Here is a 26082-nt window from a genome sequence, read left to right as displayed (position 1 = left end):
GACCACCAGGAAACCCCAGCAGTGCGTACTGACCACCAAGAAACCCCGGCAGTGTGTACTGACCACCAAGAAACCCCGGCAGTGCGTACTGATCGACAGGGTAGCCCGGCAGTGTGTACTGACCACCAGGAAACTCCGCCAGTGCGTACTGACCACCAGAAAACCCCAGCAGTGCGTACTGATCACCAGGAAACCCCGGCAGTGAGTACTGACCACCAGGAAAGCCCGGCAGTGCGTACTGACCACCAGGAAACCCCGGCAGTGTGTACTGACCACCAGGAAACCCCAACCAGTGCGTACTGACAACCAGGAAACCCCGGCAGTGCATACTGGCCACCAGGAAACCCCGGCAGTGCGTACTGATCACCAGGAAACCCCGGCAGTGCGTACTGGCAACCAGGAAACCCCGGCACTGCAAACTGGCAACTAGGAAACCCCGGCACTGCAAACTGGCAACCAAGAAAGCCCGGCAGTGTGTACTGACCACCAGGAAACCCCAGCAGTGCGTACTGACCACCAAGAAACCCCGGCAGTGTGTACTGACCACCAAGAAACCCCGGCAGTGCGTACTGATCGACAGGGTAGCCCGGCAGTGTGTACTGACCACCAGGAAACTCCGCCAGTGCGTACTGACCACCAGAAAACCCCGTCAGTACGCACTGATCACCAGGAAACCCCGGCAGTGTGTACTGACCACCAGGAAACCCCGGCAGTGCGAACTGACCACCAGGAAACCCCAACAGTGCGTACTGACCACCAGGAAACCCCGGCAGTGCGTACTGACCACCAGGAAACCCTGGCAGTGCGTACTGACCACCAGGAAAACCACGGCAGTGCATTGCCTGATGGCAGGTGAGTGTTTGTTTCCAACAGCTTCTGTCTAGCAGATAATGGGGGATCTAAATGGATCCTCTGAACCGCTCTTACCTGGTGATGTGAGGGGAGGCTGATTCTCCATCATGAAGTCCTTGTAGAGGTCCTTGTGTCCTTCTAAATACTGCCACTCCTCCATGGAGAAATAGACTGTGACATCCTGACACCTCATAGGGACCTGGCACACACAACAATAGTCACTATCCACACACATCACTTGCTGATGCTGCATAATGTCCCATAATCCTCAGCACTGCTCACCTGTCCTGTCAGCAGCTCAATCATCTTGTTTATGACTTTTAGAATCTTCTTCACATTGTTTCTCTGAGGTGTCAGGGAGTGAGGTGGAGGCACTGAGATGGTGGATGGGCCATGAAGACGGCTACCGGGAGTCACACCAGATGTCTTCTTCACTACTTCATACTCCTGTGTAACAACACACAGTAACAACAATCACTATGTACATTCCCAGAATCCTCCTCACCTAGCACAGACCTGACATGTTGTGATGATGGTACATTCCCAGAATCCTCCTCCCCTAGCACAGGCCTGACATGTTGTGGTGATGGTACATTCCCAGAATCCTCCTCCCCTAGCACAGGCCTGACATGTTGTGGTGATGATGATATATTTCCAGAATCCTCCTCACCTAGCACAGGCCTGACATGTTGTGGTGATGATGGTATAGGAAGGCAGTGAGGGACACAGGTGTATATATAGAATGGCTGTGCAGGGGAGAATCCTGTAAGAAGTAGTTATGGGCAGACAAGATGAGCCTGTATGAGAGTGATGGCGAGAGGAAAGTATGGAGAGGAAAAGGAACTACCCAGGATGCAAAGCATAGCCACTCATCAGTTATACATGGTGGTGGAGGTGTTACAGCATGTATGGCTGCCACAGGTACTGCACACGTATCTGCACTGATCATGTCACTGCTGGTGGCAGCTGCACAATGACTTCTACAGGGTATAGAAACATCTTATCTGCACAAGTGCCAGGAAATATCAGCAGACAAGCAGGTGATGATGGCAGCTGCAGTAGAGTTTGGCAGAGCGTCATCAGAGCAGATCCTAAGCATCTGCTAATGTCTATAAATCACAGACTTCAAGCAGTCACTGCATGCAAATCCCTTGCAACAAAGTACTAAACATGGCTGCTTTATACACCTACCAGTGCTTTGTCCCAAACATTACAGAGGTCAGTGAATGTGCCCCTCCCACAACCCTCCTCACTTCCCCAGGCAGCCCTCCCAGAATCCTCCTCACCTCTCCAGTTAGCCCTCCCAGAATCCTCCTCGCCTCTCCAGCCGGCCCTCCCAGAATCCTCCTCGCCTCTCCAGCCGGCCGTCCCAGAATCCTCCTCGCCTCTCCAGTCGGCCGGTGTTCCGACGTGATAACCTACACGTCGAATTTACATCCACTATCAAACATATACCAGGAGGGTTAGGGTTGGGGGAGGGGAAGGGATAGTAAAAGTCTATGGGATGTAGGTTAGTTCGACGTGTAGGATAAAGTGTTGGAGCACCCTCCCAGAATCCTCCTCGCCTCTCCAGTCCGCCCTCCCAGAATCCTTCTCGCCTCTCCAGTCAGCCCTCCCAGAATCCCCCTCGCCTCTCCAGTCAGCCCTCCCAGAACCCTCCTCACCTTTTCCCAGAATCCTCCTCACCTCTCCAGTTAGCCCTCCCAGAATCCTCCTCACCTCTCCAGTTAGCCCTCCCAGAATCCTCCTCACCTCTCCAGTCAGCCCTCCCAGAATCCTCCTTACCTCTCCAGTCAGCCCTCCCAGAATCCTCCTCACCTCTCCAGTCAGCAGGCAGATGATCTCCAGGCTGAGCATTACTATCCTCTCAGTCATGTGACTCTGGTCCTCATCCATCCACATTGATATGGTCATGTGACCTACACAGGGGGGAGAATAGACTGAGGATTATCTGGCCTGTAGGACTATATAAGGACGGATACTAGATTCACTCATTACAATGCACATCAAGCTCTGACTTTGGGGTGCTGGGTGTTTGAGGGTTTTATTTTTATTGTTTTTCTGTCTGTCCCAGTTGTACACGCAGATTGCCTTGTCATTCAGCGCTGCTCCCCGACTCCTGTATAGCGCGGCTCCTCGCCTGTGTCCCTTCCTTCCGTGGTCCCGCCAATTGGAGGAAGCTTACAGAGGCCGGGAGGGGAGGGACCCGGGCGGGGAGCCGCGCTGAATGACAGTGCAGAGGTAAATAACAGGCTAGCGGCAATCTGCGTGTCGCTAGCCTGGCGGGTTTTTTTTATGGGGGAGGTTTTTTTATGCAGAGCACGGGGGGAGGGAGCTGGGGGCACACTATAAGGACACAGAGGCTGGTCATTGTATAAAGAATGTGCCTCTGTGTCCTAATAGCATTTATCAAACCAACCTAGGGTTCTACTTAAGGTCCCTGACATTTTTGACACTTCAGCTGTGTCGCATTGATACAGCAGTAACTTTTTAATTACTTATACCATCATTTTTTCAGTACAATCAGTCATTTTATGGGGAAAAAAATTGGCATAAATGCACAAAATACCCATTTTTTCATTTTTCACATGACACATCCGTTATAAAATACAAAAAAAATAATAATAATTCTTTGGCCTTTCCCGGTTAAAACAATACCCCATATTTTATTACTGGACCATTATCCCCATCCTGCGTGTTGGTGGCGATCGGATGCTAGGGCGACAGTTTGGGGACCATTGTGCTGTAAAGATGCATCGCTAGGCAATGGCAGAGTGATAAATCTGTAGAGCATTGGGGCCCCAAACTTTTGCCCTAGCGATCGCATCCGATCGCTAGGGCATCCGACAAAATGAATAATAAATATATACATACATACAATATATATATATATATATATATATATATATATATATATATATATATATATATATATATATATATATATATATATATATATATATATATATATATATATATATATATATATGTGTGTATGTATGTATATATTTATTATTCATTTTGTTTTTGTATTGGGACTATGTCACTTTTTTGTCCGATTCGTTCATTGATTCGATTTTGGACATGTCGGATTGAATCGATGAATCGAATCGGATAAAAAGATTGTATGGCGTAGATGGGGCTTAAAACATACAGGAGCACTAATTAGGACATATAATCTTTGTCCTGGACCAACAAGCAGTTAAACAATACCAGTTGCCTGGCAGCACTGTTGATCTATTTGGCTGCAGTAGTGCCTGAATAACCAAAGAAACAAGCATGCAGCTAATCTTGTCAGATCTGACAATAATGCCAGAAACACCTGATCTGCTGCATGCGTGTTCAGGGTATAAAACTATGAGAACACACATTGTACATACAGTGGGTTGCAAAAGTATTCGGCTCCCCTTGAAGTTTTCCACATTTTGTCACATTACTGCCACAAACATGAATCAATTTTATTGGACTTCCACATGAAAGGCCAAAACAAAATGGTGTATATGTGAGAAGTGGAGGGAAAATCATACATCATTCCAAACATTTTTTACAAATAAATAACTGCAAATTGGGGTGTGCGTAATTATTCAGCCCCCTGAGTCAATACTTTGTAGAACCACCTTTTGCTGCAATTACAGCTGCCAGTCTTTTAGGGTATGTCTCTACCAGCTTTGCACATCTAGAGACTGAAATCCTTGCCCATTCTTCTTTGCAAAACAGCTTCAGCTCAGTCAGATTAGATGGACAGCATTTGTGAACAGCAGTTTTCAGATTTTGCCACAGATTCTCGATTGTATTTAGATCTGGACTTTGACTGGGCCATTCTAACACATATATATGTTTTGTTTTAAACCATTCCATTGTTGCCCTGGCTTTATGTTTAGGGTCATTGTCCGGCTGGAAGGTGAACCTCCGCCCCAGCCTCAAGTCTTTTGCAGACTCCAAGAGGTTTTCTTCCAAGTTTGCCCTGTATTTGGCTCCTTCCATCTCCCCATCAACTCTGACCAGCTTCCCTGACCCTGCTGAAGAGATGCACCACCCCTAGCATGATGCTGCCACCACCATATTTGACAGTGGGGATGGTGTGTTCAGAGTGATGTGCAGTGTTAGTTTTCCGCCACACATAGCGTTTTGCATTTTGGCCAAAAAGTTCCATTTTGGTCTCATCTGACCAGAGCACCTGCTTCCACATGGTTGCTGTGTTCCCCACATGGCTTGTGGCAGACTGCAAACGGGACTTCTTATGCTTTCTGTAAACAATGCCTTTCTTCTTGCCACTCTTCCATGAAGGACAACTTTGTACAGTGCATGACTAATAGTTGTCCTATGGACAGAGTCTTCCACCTGAGCTGTAGATCTCTGCAGCTCGTCCAGAGTCACCATGGGCCTCTTGACTGCATTTCTGATCAGCGCTCTCCTTGTTCGGCCTGTGAGTTTAGGTGGATGGCCTTGTCTTGGTAGGTTTACAGTTGTGCCATACTCCTTCCATTTCTGAATGATCACTTGAACAGTGCTCCGTGGGATGTTAAAGGCTTTGGAGATCTTTTTGTAGCCTAAGCCTGCTTTAAATTTCTCAATAACTTTATCCCTGACCTGTCTTGTGTGTTCTTTGGACTTCATGGAGTTGTTGCTCCCAATGTTCTCTTAGACAGCCTCTGAGACCCTCACAGAGCAGCTGTATTTGTACTGACATTAGATTACACACAGGTGCACTCTATTTAGTCATTAGCACTCATCAGGCAATGTCTATATGCAACTGACTGCACTCAGATCAAAAGGGGGCCGAATAATTACGCACACACCACTTTGCAGTTATTTATTTGTAAAAAATGTTTGGAATCATGTATGATTTTCGTTCCACTTCTCATGTGTACACCACTTTGTATTGGTCTTTCATGTGGAATTCCAATAAAATTGATTCATGTTTGTGGCAGTAATATGACAAAATGTGGAAAAATTCAAGGGGGCCTAATACTTTTGCAACCCACTGTACATACACACACGCACACAAACATACACACATATGTGTGTACATATAAATGTGACACTTACTGGAGTGGTGATGATGGCAGTTTGCAGCAGACACAGGCAGCACCTCCAGCAGAGAGGGTACACAGGCAGAGCTGCTGCAAAGTCTGGAGGAACAGCTGATTCACAAATGTGAGGGTCCCCTAAACACACAGCTCATTCCTCTCCTCCTCTTCCCACTCAGCATTCACACACCTGGGTGCAGGGGGGGCTTCTCACATGGCTGGGGGGATACACATTGTCCAGAGCAAGAACCCTCCTACCATGTCCTCAGTGCAAGCTGGGGGTGTGGCCTCCTCTCTATGGCTGGGAATGCTGGGCTTCAGCAAAATGGCCGCCACTGCTGAGAAGTGCAGCTCGTGCTCTAGTGCTGGAGATTGCCAGCAGCAGCACAGTGGGCTATATTCTGTTTGTTACGATTAGATTAGTGTGTATTTATTGTATTATAGGGCACAATAAACACTAACCTGCCTGAAAATTGTGAATAAAGGAAATCAATACAGACAGACTGGAAGTAGCTCAGCATTTATACAGCAGCAATATTATTTCACTGCACATTACACAGTGCAAGTCAGCAGGACAAACAAGGCAGGTGCCTGAAGTGGCACCAAGAGGGGCAACACAGAGCTATTGTTAGCATTCTTTGCTTTATGAGATTCTTATACACAACTGCTAGTTCCATGAATAAAGGATGGTATATTTAGCACCTAGTGTGCCCTACGTCAGATTGTATGCCTTGATGCAATACGCCGTCAGACTGTCAAATTGATTATTTTCGACAGGCCCGATCTGATTTCCAATTGTTTTTCGGCTCACACTTATACATTTTTTTTTGGTTTTCCGATTCCTTCTATACAAAATCAAAAGAATCAGAAATCAGACCAGACCTGACGGAAATAATCATTTTGACCGTCAATCTGATGGAAAATTGCATCGTGTGTACTAGGCATTAGAGCTCAAAAGATGGTAGACATTTAAAAAAAAGTGCATATATAAGGGCAGAAAATGTCTACATTGAGGTAGTGGGCAAAACAGTGTAGTTTTGAATTATTTAAGACCAATTTTTTAAGAACATTACAAAACTACAACCAGCAGTGAAATTAAGGTAGCCATTAAACTAGCGATGATGGGCAGATATGACCAAGAGACAAATCTCTGATCGAATCTGATCAGAGAGAGATCTGTTGGCTGCCCGTACACCGCAGGATGATTTCCGATCAATTAAATGCTGAAGTGATCTGGAATGGGCCTTGTGATGCCGCATCCGACTGCCTCGCCGGCGGACGCTGTCCTCCCTAATGTGCAATGTGCTCACCCCCTCCCCGGTGCCCAGTGCGTCTTGCGTCTGCCGCTGGCTCCAGGCTCCATCCGTACACGCGCCCAATGTGGTTGCTGGAGTAACATGTGTGACATCACATGTGCCCACGTGTACGCTGGCAATATTCATCTGGTTTGATAATTATTATCAAATTGTATGGTCAATTGGCTGCCTAGTCACCTGACGTATAGGCATCTTAACGACGGAAAAATCCTTTGCTAATGTGAGCAATACTGACTAGGGGTGTGATGGGGACGTAATCAGGGGCGTGGCTTAAGTCTCCCACTTTTTCATCTCAAAAAGTTGGGAGGTATGGACCTCTTTCAAGCCGCTCAGGATAACATCACATCATGTTGTGATACTGAGCAACTTGAAAAAGGTCTGTTGGACCGAAACAGCGGGGCTGTCGCTGTCATGGATTTTTTGACAAAAAGAGCTTTAAATACAAGGATGGAGCTGACTCAGCTGCGGATGGGTTAACAATATGGCCGCTTCCATGAATCGGGAAGTAGAAACTGTGCAGATTTATTTTAGGATTTGTATCAGATGTAAAACAGAATTTTTTTTCCGTTTAAAGGTTATTATGCTGTTGTGTATCTTTTAGAGCAGAGAGGAGTTCTGAGTTCAGGTCCACTTTAAAAGCAAATAGCAGTGCAGTAAATGTGCAGGAGTGGCCGCTATGCACTCCTTACTAAGCAGCGCTCGTTGCCATGTAAGGGACATGCCTTTCCGTAGTTACACGAGCTGCATCCATAGCAACACACGTAACTCTAAGTGTGGGCGGTCCTGTGAAGTATTGAGGTAAGTATCGCTACCGCGATACTTCACTAGCGGCTGCTAATTTGTCAATTAACATGTTAATTGTCATAGTAGCAGTTGCAAGTGAAGTAGAGCTTCACCCCCCATTTCCCATTTACATTTGATTATTGTGGATGCTGAGAGCAGTAGAAGCTTGTATGGCTCTTGTATACGGCAATATAACCATTATCGGGCAGGAGAAGCTCTCTGCCCCGCCTCCTCCCAGTGCTCCCCCGCCTCCTCTGCTGAAGTGATGAGTCACCATGGCAACACCTGACTCATCACGGCTATCCTGACCTGAACTGTGTTACTTTTATTGGCCCAGTGGGCAAAAAGGGCATGTTCAGTGGAGGCAAAGATATGGGCAGCCTGACTGACAGGGTGTATGGATGCCTGGGAGGGACAGAGCATGCCCGGTATAGACTGACTGATTGAGCCCCACAGAAATTGTGGAAATGTAGGAGGGTCATCCAGAAAGTAACAGCCGTTTACTCTTATCTGCCATGCCAAGTATTCTTTCTGTGGGATGTAACTTGCATCTATCAGGGTAACCTCTTCTCTCCCTGTGCCGCTGGTCATATGACTGCAGAACGCCAGTGAGGTCGAGTTCACACTAGAATACACAATTGCTAAGCGCTTAGCGATTTTTAAAAGAATGTGCAAATTCCTTTAAGAAAAAAAATCTTTAAAAAATGGTGCCAGCAGCACAATTTTGAATTTCTAAAAATCAAAATCCTGCATTGAGAACACCCTCATAGTGTGACCCCGCTGTAGCCCTTGGCCATTCGCTGGCGATTAACGACCTGAAGGTAATCGCTCACAGTGTGAACCAGCCCTAACTGTTTGTTCAGCAGCGTTAACATGAAGCCCCACCCCCAATCCCTCCAACCCATAGGTGAGGAGTGTGATGCTACTACAACAAAAAGGACGGGAAACCCTGCTAATAGATATACTACAGTAAATGCTTAAAGAGGAGCTGTTAGGTATAAGGTCTCAGAGAAAATAAACACATATATCAGTAGCTAAAGATTGGCTGTACTTACATTACATATGCATTTCACTGTCCACGTTTGGATTTCACAGAATTTGTATATAGTATATGCAGAGATAGATGCTCCTGACAGCTCATGGCAGGTTCCATGTTTGTCTGTCTCCTATGAAGCCAAATGTGTCGTCATGTCCTGCCTGCTTCCTGATCACAGATAAGCTTGTACTAAATAACACAGTGTGCAGTGAATATTAATGAGCCATGTGGCTAGGAACAATAGCTGACTCCTGCAGTGTACTCTGCCCGAGATTTATCAGTGCTACGCGCTGGACTGATTACACAAGCTTCTGTAACGTCTCATTAGCAGCCGAGGGGAGAGCCCCAGAATGCTTTGCAGTTTAGTATGCGGCTTGCGTCTTTATGGGTCTATAACAGACTTGCTGATAAGCACACATCAAAGGTAACTGAGATTTTTATCTTCACTAATTGCTTTTTGGCTTCTGTCTAAACTGTTTAACACAGGAGAATAGATGTTTAAATTAGCTTCTGCAGCCTGACAGTTACTCTTTAAGGTGAAAATAAAGGTATGAGAAATAGTTGTATTTATGCTCCTACTCCTAAATTATCCGCATGGCTTTATTTTATCTTTAAACACTACAAACTAGATTGAATGTTTTGTTGCCTCTGCTCAGTGGCAGCCTGATAAGTGTCCCAGAGATAGAAAAGGGTCAATAGTTCATCTATTTTGTCACTCTTTGCTCTCAGAAGTTGTATTCTGCCAGGAAAACTTTATGGCTGTAATTGGCTTATCAGCGATGTTTACTATATTCCCGACAAGACAGAAGCTGTCAGCTTCCATGCCTAGAATGTTTCCTTAATTGATTAAATGAAATCGGCTGTTACTTTGCAGGCGACCCTTGTAGATTTACATTAGTGTATTACACAGTACAAATAGACATTTTATATCAGCTCATCAGAAACTATATTTATTTACAACTCAGAGCAGCGATGTATAAGAGCAACACACTGAACGTGTGTATGAGCGGAACACACAGCACAGACACACATTATACAGCTGATCATCAGAGACCACCATTTATTTACAATGCAGATAAAAGCCCCTGGCAGGTACACACACACACCCTACACACACACACACACCCTACACACACACACACACACACACACACACCCTACACACACACCCTACACACACACACACCCTACACACACACACACACACACACACCCTACACACACACACCCTACACACACACACACACACACACACACACACACACACACACACACACACCCTACACACACCCTACACACACACACACACACACACACCCTACACACACACACACACACACACACACACACACACACACACACACACACACACACACACACACACACACACACACTACACACACACTACACACACACTACACACACACTACACACACACACTACACACACACACACACACACACACACACACACACACTACACACACACACACACACACACACACACTACACACACACACACACACACACACACCCTACACACACACACACACACACACACACCCTACACACACACACACACACACACACACACACCCACACCCTACACACACACCCTACACACACACACCCTCCACACACACCCTACACACACACCCTACACACACACCCTACACACACACCCTACACACACACCCTACACACACACCCTACACACACACACACAGAACACCTCTGGCGGACTCAAAGCGCCAGAGGTACAGCCACTAAGACGCACTCTATAGGCAGTAGCAGTGTTAGAGTCTTGCCCAAGGTCTCCTACTGAATAGGTGCTGGCTTACCGAACAGGAGGAGACAAGATTCGAACCCATGTCTCCTGTGTCAGAGACCGAGCCCTTAACCATTACACCATGCAGCCCAGATAGGCGAAGCAAGCTGTGACTGTGGTCACTAGTTAGGGCTTATGCACTGTGACTATGCCCATGCCAAGGAGGAGATCCATGAATTGCTGGTTGATAACAGAAAAATCTAATTCGTGCAAGTTGACAAACATCAGCTAATTGCAATTACAGGCGAACAATAAATTGTTAACAGAACTAAATTTGCAAAAGGAACTTGATTGAGTAAATGCTAGCATTGTTAAACTGGGATAAAACTTTGACATAACATTCAATGAAAAATGTGTATTTATATTGTCTGTTTACAAATTACAAGTTCACAAAGTACAGTTTATCTGCTCTGAAAGCTGCCATTGCATTTTCTTGCATAGCTGCTGTATTTATATATTAAAATCTATCTGGGGATCACTTCTCAGCTTCTACAGCAGCAGAGAGATCTCATTATCATCACAGCTAGGAATGTATAATAATTGTAGTAGACAAAAGGTGTGCGGGCTTGTTCTACAGGCAGGGTCATTACATAAAGAAGTCCTGGGAACACCAGCCCTACCTAACCACTATCTTCATCGCCCTCAGCACTTTGGAAAAGTGCATTTGGTGTGTCAGGTGGTGTAAAGGGAGGTACTGCCTGGGCTTCCTTATCAACTGGCAGTCATTTCCTACCCTCACCTGCCTCCCCTCACAGCCCCTTTTCCCTCCTCCCCACACTCAATTCACCTATTCCTCCTCTCTACACCCACTTCACACTTCCCTCCTCACCACACTCGCTTTTAACCTTCCATTCTTTTTCCCACACTAGCTTCCAGCATCAGCTTCTCACCTCCGTGCAGACTGAACTCTGTGGCTGGCAAGAGACCAGAGTCTCCCAGTGATCCTCACTGCTGCGACCTGGTGACCGGACAGACAGAAAGCATGCTGCATTACAAATAACAGACACTAGGTGGCAGCAGTAACAATAACTGCAGACGGCTCTTCTCTATAGCTTCGGGCAAAGTTCAGTGACACTTGTCTCTGCAGTGTGACGGTCATGACAGACTGCACGGCCCAGCTCAGAGCAGCCTGCGGCCTGCTAGTGGGCCGCAGCCCGGGGGTTAGAGACCCCTGCTCTAAAATGATCAGCAAGAAATGAGAGGTTAGGATGAGTCCCCAGCTTGGAGGAAGTCCTGAATGTAGAGCAGGTGACATCTGTAGTGTAGTTCCAGTACTGTGAGGCCACGTTATTGCTGCTGCTCTAATAATATGTGCTTCCAGGAGACTTGTATCTCCGTAGCTTCATAAGCTGTCTGACTGCAACTTTTCACCACCTTCCTGATGTGAATAAAGACGCTTTCCTGTGTGTCTTTTCTGATGTTTACGGAGAACAGATTTATGACTAAAACATTTCCCACACTCTGAACATGAATAAGGACGCTCTCCTGTGTGACTTCTCTGATGTTCAACAAGATGAGCTTTCTGACTGAAACATTTCCCACACTGAGGACATGAATAAGGACGCTCTCCTCTATGGCTCCTCTGATGTCTAAGAAGATCAGATTTCTGAATGAAACATTTCCCACACTCTGAACACACATAAGGATGCTCTCCTGTGTGACTTCTCTGATGTCTAACAAGAACAGATTTCTGACTAAAACATTTCCCACATTCATCACATAAATATGGACGCTCTCCTGTGTGACTTATCTCATGTGTAAGAAGATGGCATTTGTTACTGAAACATTTCCCACATTCTGAACACAAATAAGAGCGCTCTCCTATGTGACTTCCCTGATGTGTATGAAGCTGAGCTTTCTGAACTGAAGATTTCCCACACTCTGGACGTGAAAGAGAGCGTTCGCCTGTGTGACTTCTAAAATGTCTAAGAAGACTAGATTTCTGATGGAAACGTTTCCAACATTCTGGACATGAATAAGGACGCTCTCCTGTGTGAGTTCTCTGATGTGCATTAAGATAATTTTTCTGGCTGAAACATTTTCCACACTCAAGACATGGATGAGGGCGCTCACCTGTGTGAGTTCTCTGATGTCTAAGAAGATCACTTTGCCATCTGAAACATTTCCCACACTCTGGACACAAATAAGGACGTTCACCTGTGTGACTTCTCTGACGTCTGCAAAGATTAACTCTCCTACTGAAACATATTCCACTCTCGGCACATGAATAAGGACGCTCTCCTGTGTGAGTTCTCTGATGTGCAAGGAGTTCAGCTTTCCACCTAAAACATTTCCCACACTCGGGACACAAATAAGGACGATCGGCCATGTTTTTCTTTCCTCCAGTATGTAAATGAACATGTGTAACCAGATGCAATTCTTTTGTAAAACATTTCCCACATTCTGAGCACTGATAACTCTTCCCACCTCCCTCTCTATCAGTATTAGAGTTACTGGAACATTCCCCAGAATAAGACGGATCTCCTGATCTATCGGCACTGTGACACTTTGGATGGGTATTTGAGGTAACAGGATGGGATCTATCAGAAGGTTCCTCAGGATTGGAGAGATCTGGTGATTTGTCCTCATGGTGACGTCTGCTGGGTATATTATCAGCAATGGAGTTTCCTGCTTGTAAATGTAGTGCGGCACCATTATGTTCTGCACCATAATCTGAAGAATATATGAGACATTTGCCTGAAGTGTCCCCTACTTCTTGTCTATCTGTTGGGGAAATAATAACAGTCAGGGTTCGTTCACACTAGAGGCGTTTTTCTCATTTTTTTTAAAGAGAACCAGAGATGAAGCACCCTCTTGTATTTTACCTTATAAATCAGTGGGAACATGACAGTAAACACCTAATCTTCTCTTTGTTTCATTGTTCTCTGTTTAATCTTACTGCTATCACCTCTGATAAGAATCCCCGGACTGAGCACTCAGTCTAGCTTTGGTATGGAAAGATTATAGCTGAGTCTGTCTTCTGTGCTGTCTTTTTAAGCCCAAGCCTGCCCCCTTGTGGCTTTGCTATAATGACTCAGCTATAATTATTCCCTGCAAAGCCAGACTGAATGCTCAGTCCGGGATTCTTATCACAGCTGATGACACTTTTAGCAGTGAGGATGAAACGGAGAGCAGGGTAGGTGTTTTCTCTAATGTCCCCATTGATAGATATATATATATATTAAAATACATGAGGGTGCTTCGTCTCTGGTTCCCTTTAAGCGCTGGCGCTTTTTCAAAATCACCTTGAAAGTGCTTACACCATAATTCTCTGAGACAGTTAACATTTGAGCAGTTTGTTTCTGATCCGCTGAGAAAAGCGGTTCCAGGGCCATAGGTGCTCCTATATTTTCCATTGAGGCAATTGTGCCTCAATGGAAGGTTTAGGAAAAATGCAAATGCTCGCAAAATCGCTCTGTGCAGCAATTGCGTTCATGTTTTTAAGAATACATTATATTTATTATTTTCCGGATCAAAGAGTTCACTTCCTGACTGACGTCAGGAAGTGAAAAAAAAACCAATCGCTCGGCAAAACCGCTTACAAAAGCGGTTAACAAAAAAAAAACCGTGCAGGTAATCGCCAGGAATCGGAAAGATAAATTGCATCGAAAAAAAAACACCAGATGCGGACGGACACGCGAACTGAACTCAATGTGAACAAGGCCGCAGAGAACTGTGTTGTTATAGCAGTGAATAATTGTGGCAGTTTCTAGATCCGAGATGAACATTTACTCATTGCATAATTGTGTTCTTTACATATAGTGTATAGGGCATTCCACAAGCTAAATACTTTTTTTGTTTTGTTTTAATACTCGAATTCCCTATAAACTAAACAAGCCACGCCCACAGCTCCCCCAGCGTCTAGGCACTCTGAGACCCATGTAGCAAGGGTTTATGGGAGCTCAGTCTGGACAGGAGGAGGAGGAGGAGGTTACTAGCCAGAGATTTCAGAGGCAGGGGGGAGGGGGAGTGAATTATTCACAGGCTGAGGGCTGGAGATGCAGTTGCAGATTACTTGTGTAATGATGACAAACAGAACATGGCCGCTCTCATTGTATCACAGGAATAAATCATCATAAACTATAAACTGTTAAAGCTGTTTGCAGCTAGATTTGCTGTGTAAACTATCTAAACTTTAGATAAGATATATAGACAAGTTACTTGTTATAGTTAGTTTTTCATCTAGGATCCGCTGTAACAGCTCTCAGGGCAAAATGATACAAAAAAAAAAAAACACACGTTCAACCTCCCCCCTGACGCAGGCCCACTGTTGTGATGAGGAAACCAGAGGGGTCTCCTACTGTTAGGTAACCAGAGAGTGACCCTCACACATCCAGCATAGGTATTCAGAGAGCCCCCTATTCCCTTCACATAAGCATCACATGATCACAGGCAGGACTAACACTAATGATACTTAGGCAGGGGTCACACTTGGGAAAAACTGCAGTGTTTTTTCACAGCGTGAAAATGCATGTAATGATTGTCTATAGAGCTGCCGCAGTTATTTGCAATTCTGCAAAGCATTACAAAAAAGAAAAAAAAATTCAACCTGCACAACACACTTTCTGCTTGAAATCAATTGCGACTGCAAAAACCCCATGCATTAAAGGGAACCAGAGACGCCGGCCATAAAAAAAGAAAAAAAAGAGATTTCATACATACCTGGGGCTTCTTCCAGCCCCATAAGCCTGGATCGCTCCCACGCCGCCATCCTCCGCTTCCTGGATCGGCCGGTACCGGGTCCCGTCACTTCCGGCGGACGCGGCCAATTGTCCGCATGATCAGGGGCTCCCTCCATACCCCTACGCGTGCGGCTGCGCAGTATGGAGCCGCACACGTACAGATATGCCGGGAGACCCTGTGATGCGGACTATTGGCTGCGTGCTGCCGCCGACTGGCCGAAACTGCGGGATCCGGTATCGCCGGATACAGGAAGCGGAGGATGGTGGTGTGGGAGCGATCCGTGCGTATGGGGCTGGAGGAAGCCCCAGGTATGTATAGAATCTTTTTGCTGGCGTCTCTGGTTCCCTTTAACAAATACACCAAAAAAATGCACAATAGTGCAGCAAGCTACTTGCAGGGACTTGTCTGCAGTTCTCACACACACAGCTGTGATCCCTTCCATTAGAAGCATGATGATGGCCCGCATGTGGATCCCGGAGCGGCGAGTTACTTCACCCCTCCGCTGCACACATGTACTAGCTAGCCTAGTGCTAGCTAACATCTAAAAAAGCCGGAGAAACTAATAGTTTTATAGGGGCAGTCTCCTGAGGCCAGTAAAACAACGGATGCCCGACACAGTGTCGAGCATTCCGCTAAGGAGGTTAAACAGGCATGTGAACAACAACAAAAGGACAGGATCAGCACAATCACTGTCCATAATAACCAAGCAAGTAGGTAAAAGGCTCCCATTGGATAATTACTGCAGGTTCAGCAGCATTATGTGCCTACAGAATGAGGTCAGCTGACGACCTGACTATACTGAATGACCAGGTTACTCCAGCAGTGAATGTCTTCTTCCCTAAAGGCACAAGCATATGCCAAGATGGCAATGCCAGGATTCATCTGCCTCAGACTGTGAATAAGGGGTCCAGAGAGCCTGAGACATCATCCTCACATCTCCCTGGTAATTCTACCATTGTATTCTCTACTCCCTGTCAGTTACATTACCTCTACCATCTTCCCATTGTTCTCTGCTTCCTTTGCTTTTTCCTGCATTGTTCTGCCTTTCCAGAATAATAAAGAGCAACATGGAATAAGCTGCTTTGGATGGCCAGACGAGTGATCCACATGGCCAGCTGGTTTTGTCGGCGGCTTTGCTCTAAACATAGATGCACATAGCTGCTTGAAGGCAGGGTAAAACCAACCCACGCATGTGTCTTTACATTAACAACCATTACTGATCTACCATTGGTACAAACGGTGTTGCATGAACACTGATAGCATCAACAGATCTACCCGGATAGTTTATTTTGCTTAAAGAAGTTCTTTCGCGGAAAAAGTAGGCAGTTAAAAAATGTGACAGATGACAGGTTTTGGGCCAGTCCATCTTTTTAAGTGGGATTCTCAGGGCTTTCTTTGTTTTCAACAGCATTTCCTGAACAACAGTTGCAAAATTTAACTGACATAATAGTGTGCAAGAGATTAGGGAGGCCGGCTGGTATCTTACTATTTTGGCAGTTAAACTGCTGTTCAGGAAATTCTGTTGAAAACAAAGAAAGCCCTGAGGATCACCCTTAAAAAGATGGACTGGCCCAAAACCTGTCATCTGTCACATTTTTTAACTGCCTACTTTTTTCGCGAAAGAACCCCTTTAAGTCTGATGATCGATCGCTGAGTGTTTATTTCCAATAGCTTCTACATAGCAGGTACACAAGGCATATGTGCTCATCAGATAATGGGGGATCCTCTGAACTGCTCTTACCTGGTGATGTGAGGGGCGGCTGATTCTCCATCATGAAGTCCTTGTAGAGGTCCTTGTGTCCTTCTAAATACTGCCACTCCTCCATGGAGAAATAGACTGTGACATCCTGACACCTCATAGGGACCTGGCACACACAACAATAGTCACTATCCACACACATCCCCTGCTGATGCTGCATAATGTCCCATAATCCTCAGCACTTCTCACCTGTCCCGTCAGCATCTCAATCATCTTGTTTATGACTTCTAGAATCTTCTTCACATTGTTTCTCTGAGGTGTCAGGGGGTGAGGTGGAGGCACTGAGATGGTGGATGGGCTGTGAAGTCGGCTACCGGGAGTCTCATCAGATGTCTTCTTCACTACTTCATACTCCTGTGTAACAACACACAGTAACAACAATCACCATGTACATTCCCAGAATCCTGCTCACCCAGCACAGGCCTGACATGTTGTGGTGGTAATGGTATATTCCCAGAATCCTCCTCAGTGAGGAAGGAAGGCAGTGAGGGACGACACAGAGAGAGAGAGAGAGAGAGAGAGAGAGAGAGAGAGAGAGAGAGAGAGAGAGAGAGAGAGAGAGAGAGAGAGAGAGAAGAGAGGGAGAGAGAGAGAGATCCCAGGATCCTCCTGCAGTCAGCCCTCCCAGAATCCTCCTCACCTCTCCAGTCAGCAGGCGGATGATGTCCAGGCTGAGCATTACTATCCTCTCAGTCATGTGACTCTGGTCCTCATCCATCCTCATTGATATGGTCATGTGACCTACACAGAGGGGGGAGAATAGATTGAGGATTATCTGGCCTGTAGGACTATATAAGGCTGGAGATGTATGACATGTGCTGCACACCCAGCAGGTCACAGGCGGGTCATTCTACTGGATGATAATAAGGATCTCATTTATATAAGTGGATAAACCAGAGCTCTCTGCGTTTCTCCCAGACAATATAATTACTCCCACTCTTGGTTGCTGCGGACGTCCACTGATGAGAGAAGTGCAAATACAATGCAAATTCTAGTTATATAAAGGACAGGAATCTGGAGGGGGCTTAACTGGTTTGGAACAACCAGTTAGATTAGGAAGCTGCTAAAAAGCCGATTAATTGAGCTCACACTTTATGGGCCTTTCACACTGCAGCCGATTTTACCGCACCTCACCACTATGCCAATAAAAGCTTATGGGTGCTTTCAGACAGCATGGAGTGTGGTGCGTCAGAAGTCGGCAATCTACCACGTGAATGATCTAGCATTGCTGTGCAATCTCTGCGACCACCTGCTGGACGTCATGTAAGTCTATGGCGAAGCGGGGATTTTAAAAAATAATGGCGGTGGCGGTGCCGGTGCAGTAAGTGTATTTTTACCAGCTTTCGTGCACTTCCGTATTTCCAAAACAGGAAAAGACCGCAAGCAAGCATCACTTCCTGTTTGGCTGTTAGCCAGAAGGGGATTACTGTCTGTTTTTGAGGATGTGGTGTGGACCCCAGACCGCACCGCTAACGCCAATCTGTAGTCTGAAACCGGCTTTAAGGTGTCCACGCATCTAGCGATGTATGGGCAGATCAACCAAGGGACAGATCTCTCCGCGATCGGAGAGAGATCTGTCGGCTGCCCATAAACCGCAGGCCAATTCCTGATCAATTTCAGCATGAAATCTCTGGAATTAGCCTTGTGACGTCGCCCCAGCCGCTGTCAACCCACCACAGTGAAATTAAACCTGGAGGGGGGAGGGGGGGGGGGGGTGGCCAGAGGGTTTCCCTTGCATTCATTGATGCAAATATCACATGCTGTTACCGCCGAACACACCGAAAAGAGCACGTTGGCCCAAGATTTTCCAGCAAGTCCAAAATTGGTGGTGTCAAGCATGCTCTCGTCGCCACCGACAACAACTATTGCATGTGTATACATAGCTAAAGACTAGTTTCACACTGCAAGCTGACGTCACTGGTGCAGTGCGTCGCGCCCGCTACACCGTATTACACAGCCTGAAACAGGGCTTCAGGGAACACTGCGTTAGTACACGGTGTTCCCTGGCCACCAGCCAAGCAGGAAGTGACATGCGCTTACTTCCTGCTTCGGGGTATACAGATGCCTATTGTAATACACTTCCACAAATGCACGCTGCGACGCCCACTTTTTAGAAAAAAAATCAGCATTGCCATAGACTAATATGACTTCCGGGCCGACGCAGATCTCCGCGGATCCCGCATAGTAACATAGTTCTGCGCTAGCATTAGATTAGGGACTTCCGGCGCAGGGTACCACAACGTGTGAAGTATGAACTTCCCATAGGGTTGCATTAGGCTGCAGTAGCAGTGATGCAACAGTTTGTCACTCTGCACCGCCCCAGCGTGAAAGTGCCCTTATACTGTACACACACAGTAATACTGAGACAAACACACACATAATTACAGTGCAGATAGATAACATATACACTATTACATTACACACACACACACACACACACACACACACACACACACACACACACACACACACACACACACACACACACACACACACACACACACACACACACACACAATGTGAGACTTACTGGGGTGATAATGGCAGCTTGCAGCAGACACAGGCAGCCCCTCCAGCAGAGAGAGGACACAGGCAGAGCTGCTGCAAAGTCTGGAGGAACAGCTGATTCACAAAGGGGGTCTCTACACCATGTGAGGGTCCCCCAAACACACAGCTCATTCCTCTCCTCCTCTTCCCACTCAGCATTCACACACCTGGCTGCAGGGGGGCTTCTCACATGGCTGGGGGGATACACATTGTCCAGAGCAAGCTGGGGGTGTGGCCTCCTCTATGGCTGGGAATGCTGGGCTTCAGCAAAATGGCCACCACTGCTGAGGAGTGCAGCTCCTGCTCTAGTGGCAGGGATTGCCAGCAGCAGCTCTATGGGCGTTTCTCTAGTGACGTAACTTATCCAAGTGACCACCGCCAATCCTCTGCTGCTCCAGGTCAGTCTCCCTGAGCACGCGCAGTATTTCTGTCACTTGGTTCTGCTTCCTGGAGCCCTATGAATCCTTTCTCCGCCCAGGTCTATGATTCATCCGCCCATTTAAAGCAATAGCACATAATATGCACAAAGCTGCTTGTGCACTTTATCTCTCTGTTTGAGTTTATTAAAATATACTGTAATATATTCCAATATCTGTATTTGAATGAAAAGTTTGCACACTACTGTGTGCAGCAACTCCATTTTAAATGGCTCTTCAGCCATCAGTGGCGTAGCTAAGGAGCTGTGGGCCCTGGTGCAAGTTTTACATTGGGGCCCACAAGCACTCTATACATAACAATTGATACGGCACCCCAAAACCTGCCAAGGATCTCCGCAGTGTCAGAGGTGTAAGGGAATGGGGAACAGTGTTTTAAGGATTACTACTATTCAAAGCATCTATAGAAGTGATTATTACCAGCACAGGGCAAACAGAGAGCCATACCTCCCGACATTTTTAAATTAGAAATCGGGACACTTAGGCCACACACCCTAACCACCCGATCTCCCCTACCCCCCCCCCCCCCCAGTCACGCCTACGCTACAATAAAGATTTTTAGAAAAACAATTGTTTTCAATTAATATCCCATGTTTAAGTAATATTCCCTCATATACCCTGCCCGTGGGTGGGGAGGAGGGTGAGGGTGCCTGTGGGTGAGGGAACAGGGTGATGGTGCCCATGGATGGGGAGGAGAATGAGGGTGCCTGTGGTTGGGAAGGAGGGTGCCACAGGAGATAAAGGCAAAAAAATGATCGAGTCACCAGCCGTGCCAATGCAGGATGCCTGGCATCACATTTCTCCCTTCCTCCTTTGGAATGTGCCCCCCCTGTTTGCAGAGTAAAGTGTGTAGCAGAGCGGGCTGTCATCTTACCGACCATCCACGCATACCGGCATCTGGCTCTTCTCTGCTTCCTGTGACATCACATCCAGGGCCGGATTTGTGCTCTTTACCGCCCAAGGCCACTGTCACCAGCCACCCCCGCCCCCACCTTCAGTATAGCTAGTGAGATGACCCCTATCCCGTTCTGTCCAGTATAGGTAGCCAGATGAACCCTTTCCTCTAGTATATGTAGCCTGATGACCCCCCTCCAGTATAGGTAGCCAGATGACTCCTCCTCCCTTTTCCTTCCAGTATAAGTAGCCTGATGACCCCTTCCACTCCCCTATAGGTAGCCTGATGACGCCCTTTCCCACTCCCCCTCTTTCAGTACAGCTTGCCTTCACACTGCAGCAGCCATCAGTGTCACTCGCTTCCTCTTCCCCTCCATCTCCAATGCTGTCCAAGTCTGTAGCTTCCCGCCACAATGCCAACGTGCACAGAGAGCAAGGTGGCCACTGCACAGGTTGCAGCATTTGCAAGCTTGCACATGCTGCACCAGTTTAGCCTGCTGCTTTGGTGCCCCTGCTCCTGTGGTAGCCTAGGCCATGGCCTAGGTGGCCTTGGCCTAAATCCAGCCCTGCCTGTATCCCACATCTATGCGGCTTGCGCCTTCATCATTTTTTTCACCCTCTCTGCCCATTGCCAACCGAGACACAAGGGGCTCATACCGAGATAGCGGGAGAGCGCCTTCAAATCGGGACAGTTCCTCAGGATTCGGGGCACTTGGGGGCATGAGAGAGCTAATACTGTAATAGAGGGTGGACCCTTCAGGCCCTCTGGCACAAGGGCCCCAATGCGGTCGCTACCTCTGCACCCCCTGCTATGCCCCCTGTCAGCCATCTTAGTACCAAAAATGTATTTATTTTTTAAATATGATCCTCTCAATAAAGGATGTTTGTAATACCGTAGTGGGCAGGGAGAGAGACATTACTTACCTACAGGGAGCTGCACCTGTGGCCTATCGTCCGTAGGGTCATCGCCATCCACTCTGCACAGTGGCGCGTTTCCATTTTCCGGGGATCATGGTCCCATTCTCCCGATTCAAAGCAAGCTGGTGATCTTGGTACTCGCATCCATAGACTACATCTCCCAGCATGCATTGTGGTAGGCGTGAGAGAGTGAACGGTAACCCCTGGAAAATTAAAATGTGGCACTGTGAGGCGCAGATGGTGAACACTGTATGGACAAGAGGCAACAGGAGCAGTCCCCCCCCCCCAGGAAAGTAATACCTCTCTCCCCTCCCACCCCCCACCCCCCTCATGGCAACTATTATAAGCTTCCCTTATTGGGAGGCTCATTTTTCAAGAAAAATTATTTGAGGTCCTCATATCAGCGCATAATATGTTGGCGCTTTATAAATACAATAAGTAAATATCACTTCTTTAAGATGGCTGATGTACTACTTACATGGAAGGACCCAGGGGTTGAAAGCCATGATGGTGGTGCAGGCAGTACAAAAAGTGTGGGTGGAGTTAAAGGAATTCACAGAGGCGCTTGGCCCAGCTACAGACTTGCACTGTAGATACTCCTACCTATTGCCTGATGAAGTGAGGTCATACCTGCGAAACGCATTGGACTTCCTCTGGAGTTTGTAAATAAATTTGTTCTGCTAAACTGTGTTGGCATATCTTGTGTCTTTTTGAAGGAGATAAGTCCACCGCTGTAAACTTTTTAGACATTTTTAATCTTCTGGCGCCTCTGTATCCCTGTTACATTGTTAGATTGAAGGATGAGACCACAGCAATTTTACCGATACTAACAGTGGGAGGGGGCAGGCAGTGTGCATGACTGGGGTGATACGCCCTGGCCCCTGCTATAAGAACCGGTAAAAGTGCCATGTTGTGCACAGCAATTTTACTGTTAGTTTATTCATACCAAGCAACCTAAGTCCTGATAGGTCCAACTCCCCTAGGCCACTAGGATCCAGCCTATTAATGCAAAGCAAGCCAATGTCCAGTGCCATGAAGCCTGCTAGCCTCCGTAGAAGCGCTCACGGTGCAAAATGGCCATATGGCTTCAGTGCCCAGCACCCACCGTTACTCCACAATGGTGACACCTCATGGTACGTAATATTCATGTATGTCTGCACAGATGTAATTTTCATGTGGTGTACCACGATCTCTGATTAAAGCAGTCATCAACAGTGCCAGGCTTTTCCCTTTCCTTTGTGCATTTAAATTGCACCCGATTGGCAGTCATAGGCAGCACACAGGACGTTGAACTGCTCGACAAATTAGCAGTTCAGACGTGCATGGAAAAGAGGTTTAGCAGTGATCATTCTTAGGATGGGACCATACTTGTATCAGGTAAAATAGGCGCACGTTTTCCTGCACATGATTTTGCACATGAAATACACTTCTCAACACTAGCTTCACCCCCATAGACCTCTGGCACTTGCCATTAGTGTATTGTGGGTGCAGGCGCACAATTGTGCACTTTCTCCCACGGGTCCTCGCGTACGTGCACACATGCTCCTGATGACTTCTATGGCAGCACTAATTGTTGCAAGGGAACATGTACTCCCTGAACCAATCTGTCACTTTTTTGTGAATGATCGCTGTTACAGCCAGTGACAGTGATCACTCTTAGGCTGAGACCACACCTGCATTGTGGAAAACAAGTGCGATTTTCCATGGGCAATGTTGCAAATGCAGTGCGCACTTTAACGTGTGTTACATCCACTACAGTCCTCCGGCACTTGCTGGCAGTCTATGGTAATCACAGTCAAAATTAACTTGCGCACTACCATGAAAAGCATTATATGTGATCCCAGCCTTAAAGAGGAACTCCAGTGAAAATAATGTAATAAAAATGTGCTTATAATTGCAATAATTATGTATAAATGATTTAGTCAGTGTTTGCCCGTTGTAAAATCTTTCCTCTCCCTGATTTACATTCTAACATTTTTACTGCTGGCAGGTGATGTCAGTGGAAAGAGATGCTGCTTGCGTTTTTTGGCAGTTGGAAACAGCTGTAAACAGCTGTTATTTCTCACAATGCAACAAGGCTCACACAGTGTGATGTCAGAACCATGGTCCTGATATCACACTGTGAGAGAGGTTTCACCACAATATAAGCCATACAGAGCCCTCTGATGATCTGTTTGTGAAAAGGAAAAGATTTCTCATGGGAAAGGGGGTATCAGCTACTAATTAGGATACAGTTCAGTTTTTCATTACAGTTTCTCTTTAAAGAAAATCTGTGTTGTTAAAATCGCACAATAGTAAACATCACAGTGCGTTAGGGGACATCTATTACCCTCTGTTACAATTTCGCTGCTCTGTCACAAGTTTGTTTATAAACAAAATGGCCACCAAAACAGGAAGTAGGTTGATGTACACAGTATGTCCACACATAGAAAATACATCCATACACAAGCAGGCTGTATACAGCCTTCCTTTTGAATCACTTGTGGGTTTACCTTCTGTCCCCCTGCAGCTCTCATGCACTGAATACTAGTGACAGACTGTGAGGCTGATCGTTTCTTCCTGCAGACAGCTCTGCCCTGTGTCTGTAATTCCTCAGTATGTGTCAGCCAGCTCCTTTCACAGCCTAACAGAGGAGGATTTTTATCCAGCTCTCTTTCACTGATATCAGAGAGCAGAGACGCTGCTGGCTTATGTAAATAACACACACACACGGGAGTGTGCATAGAGGGGCCTGGAGAGGGGTGTGCATAACAGATCAGCACGGAAGAGTTGGCAGCCTTCCAGACACACAGGGCGACAAGTCCGACAGGGGTAAGATACATTGATTTATTACAGAGACAGTGATAGTAGAAAGTGCTGCAGTAAGCCAGAGCACATTAGAATAGGTTTAGGAACTTGTAGGATGGTAGAAAAAAGGATGACATTTTTGTTACAGAGTCTCTTTCACACAAGCCTGTGGGAAAAATATAAAATCAAAGCTAGATACTCACTTCATTGGAGAGAAGCCTTTGTATGATCTTGAGACTTCTCTGATCCTCCTCCATTCTACCACTGTTTGCTGGGACCGCTCCCCTCTGTGTACGAGTGCGCTATATACTGTGCAGGCGCAAGTATGACCAGTGCCAGTATAGAAGCACACAGTCGTGCACTAGCTACACTGCCACGTATATGGACGGGAGTGTGGCCACTAGAACATACCAAACAAGCTCGTGTTGAATATGGTCAAAGGGTCCCTGCACTGGAACAGCTATGCAAAGAATGGCACTGTAACAATTAATGCAAAAAAAAAAAAAAAATAGGTGCACTTTGAGAATAATGGATTGTCGTGCACCAAGTTTTATTTCAAATTAAGTACATGACCTCATTTTAAATCAAAAATAATTGTAGAATACATTTTGACATGTGTCAGCTTCAGCCGCTATCACATAAAAGATAAAAAGGAACAAACTCAATCCAACATTCAAAAGAACATGTCATTTTCAAAATGATGATCAAACTTGGGAAACCCTCACTGTTGAATAGCCATGGTTGTTACCTTCTAATAATGGTAACATTTGTTGTCTTTTTGTCTGATGATCACACTCTTCAAAGAAAGAATAACTCTAAGATACTTTGTGCAAAAAATTGGCCTGTAGAAAACCACATCTGCAATTTACAATTAATGGACAGCCAAATGCCTAGCTAGTTATTAACTGAGACATAAGTGGTATTATTTTAACCATTTAAGTATTAGAATATATTTCAGGGTGTTTAAGGATTGAGGCCTATGTCATGTGAATTCTATTTAGTGACAAACTGAATCAAAAGCAACAACATTGTTATAATTCACTTACTTTGTACCAAAATAAAACACTAGTAAAAAGTAATAAAAGTGGAAAAATGTAATAGAAAAAATATAAATTATTACCTCAAATATTTAAGTCAAGAGGGTGTATTACTGTTATTTTTGCAAATAAGGACTTGTAATTATTGATAGGGTACAATGAGGGAAAAAATAACACAA

The 26082-nt window shown here is 46.0% G+C and overlaps 1 protein-coding gene across 2 annotated transcripts in view; it reads right to left on the bottom strand.

Moving 5' to 3' along the window:
- Window positions 1-20067, bottom strand: part of LOC137524138 (zinc finger protein 436-like) — a 33807-nt gene extending 13740 nt beyond the window's left edge. Inside the window, exons 1-7 of one of the 2 annotated variants that reach the window (XM_068243695.1) lie at window positions 19817-20067; window positions 17927-18027; window positions 17476-17640; window positions 17269-17392; window positions 2671-2771; window positions 1135-1299; window positions 928-1051 (exon numbers count right to left, since the gene is read on the bottom strand). In XM_068243695.1, coding sequence (XP_068099796.1) covers window positions 928-1051; window positions 1135-1299; window positions 2671-2771; window positions 17269-17392; window positions 17476-17640; window positions 17927-18022 — 775 coding nt within the window. In that variant the 5' untranslated portion in view covers window positions 18023-18027; window positions 19817-20067. Of the gene's footprint in view, window positions 1-927; window positions 1052-1134; window positions 1300-2670; window positions 2772-11215; window positions 13569-17268; window positions 17393-17475; window positions 17641-17926; window positions 18028-19816 lie in introns of those variants that run through there. The other variant, XM_068243696.1, reaches the window with a different exon arrangement.
- Window positions 20068-26082: the final 6015 nt, after the last annotated feature.

The sequence above is a fragment of the Hyperolius riggenbachi genome, chromosome 7 (assembly GCF_040937935.1).
Source record: "Hyperolius riggenbachi isolate aHypRig1 chromosome 7, aHypRig1.pri, whole genome shotgun sequence".
NCBI classification, from domain to species: Eukaryota; Metazoa; Chordata; class Amphibia; order Anura; family Hyperoliidae; genus Hyperolius; species Hyperolius riggenbachi.
Note: the sequence above shows the minus strand (reverse complement) of the source record. Positions and strands in the feature narration are given on the sequence as shown.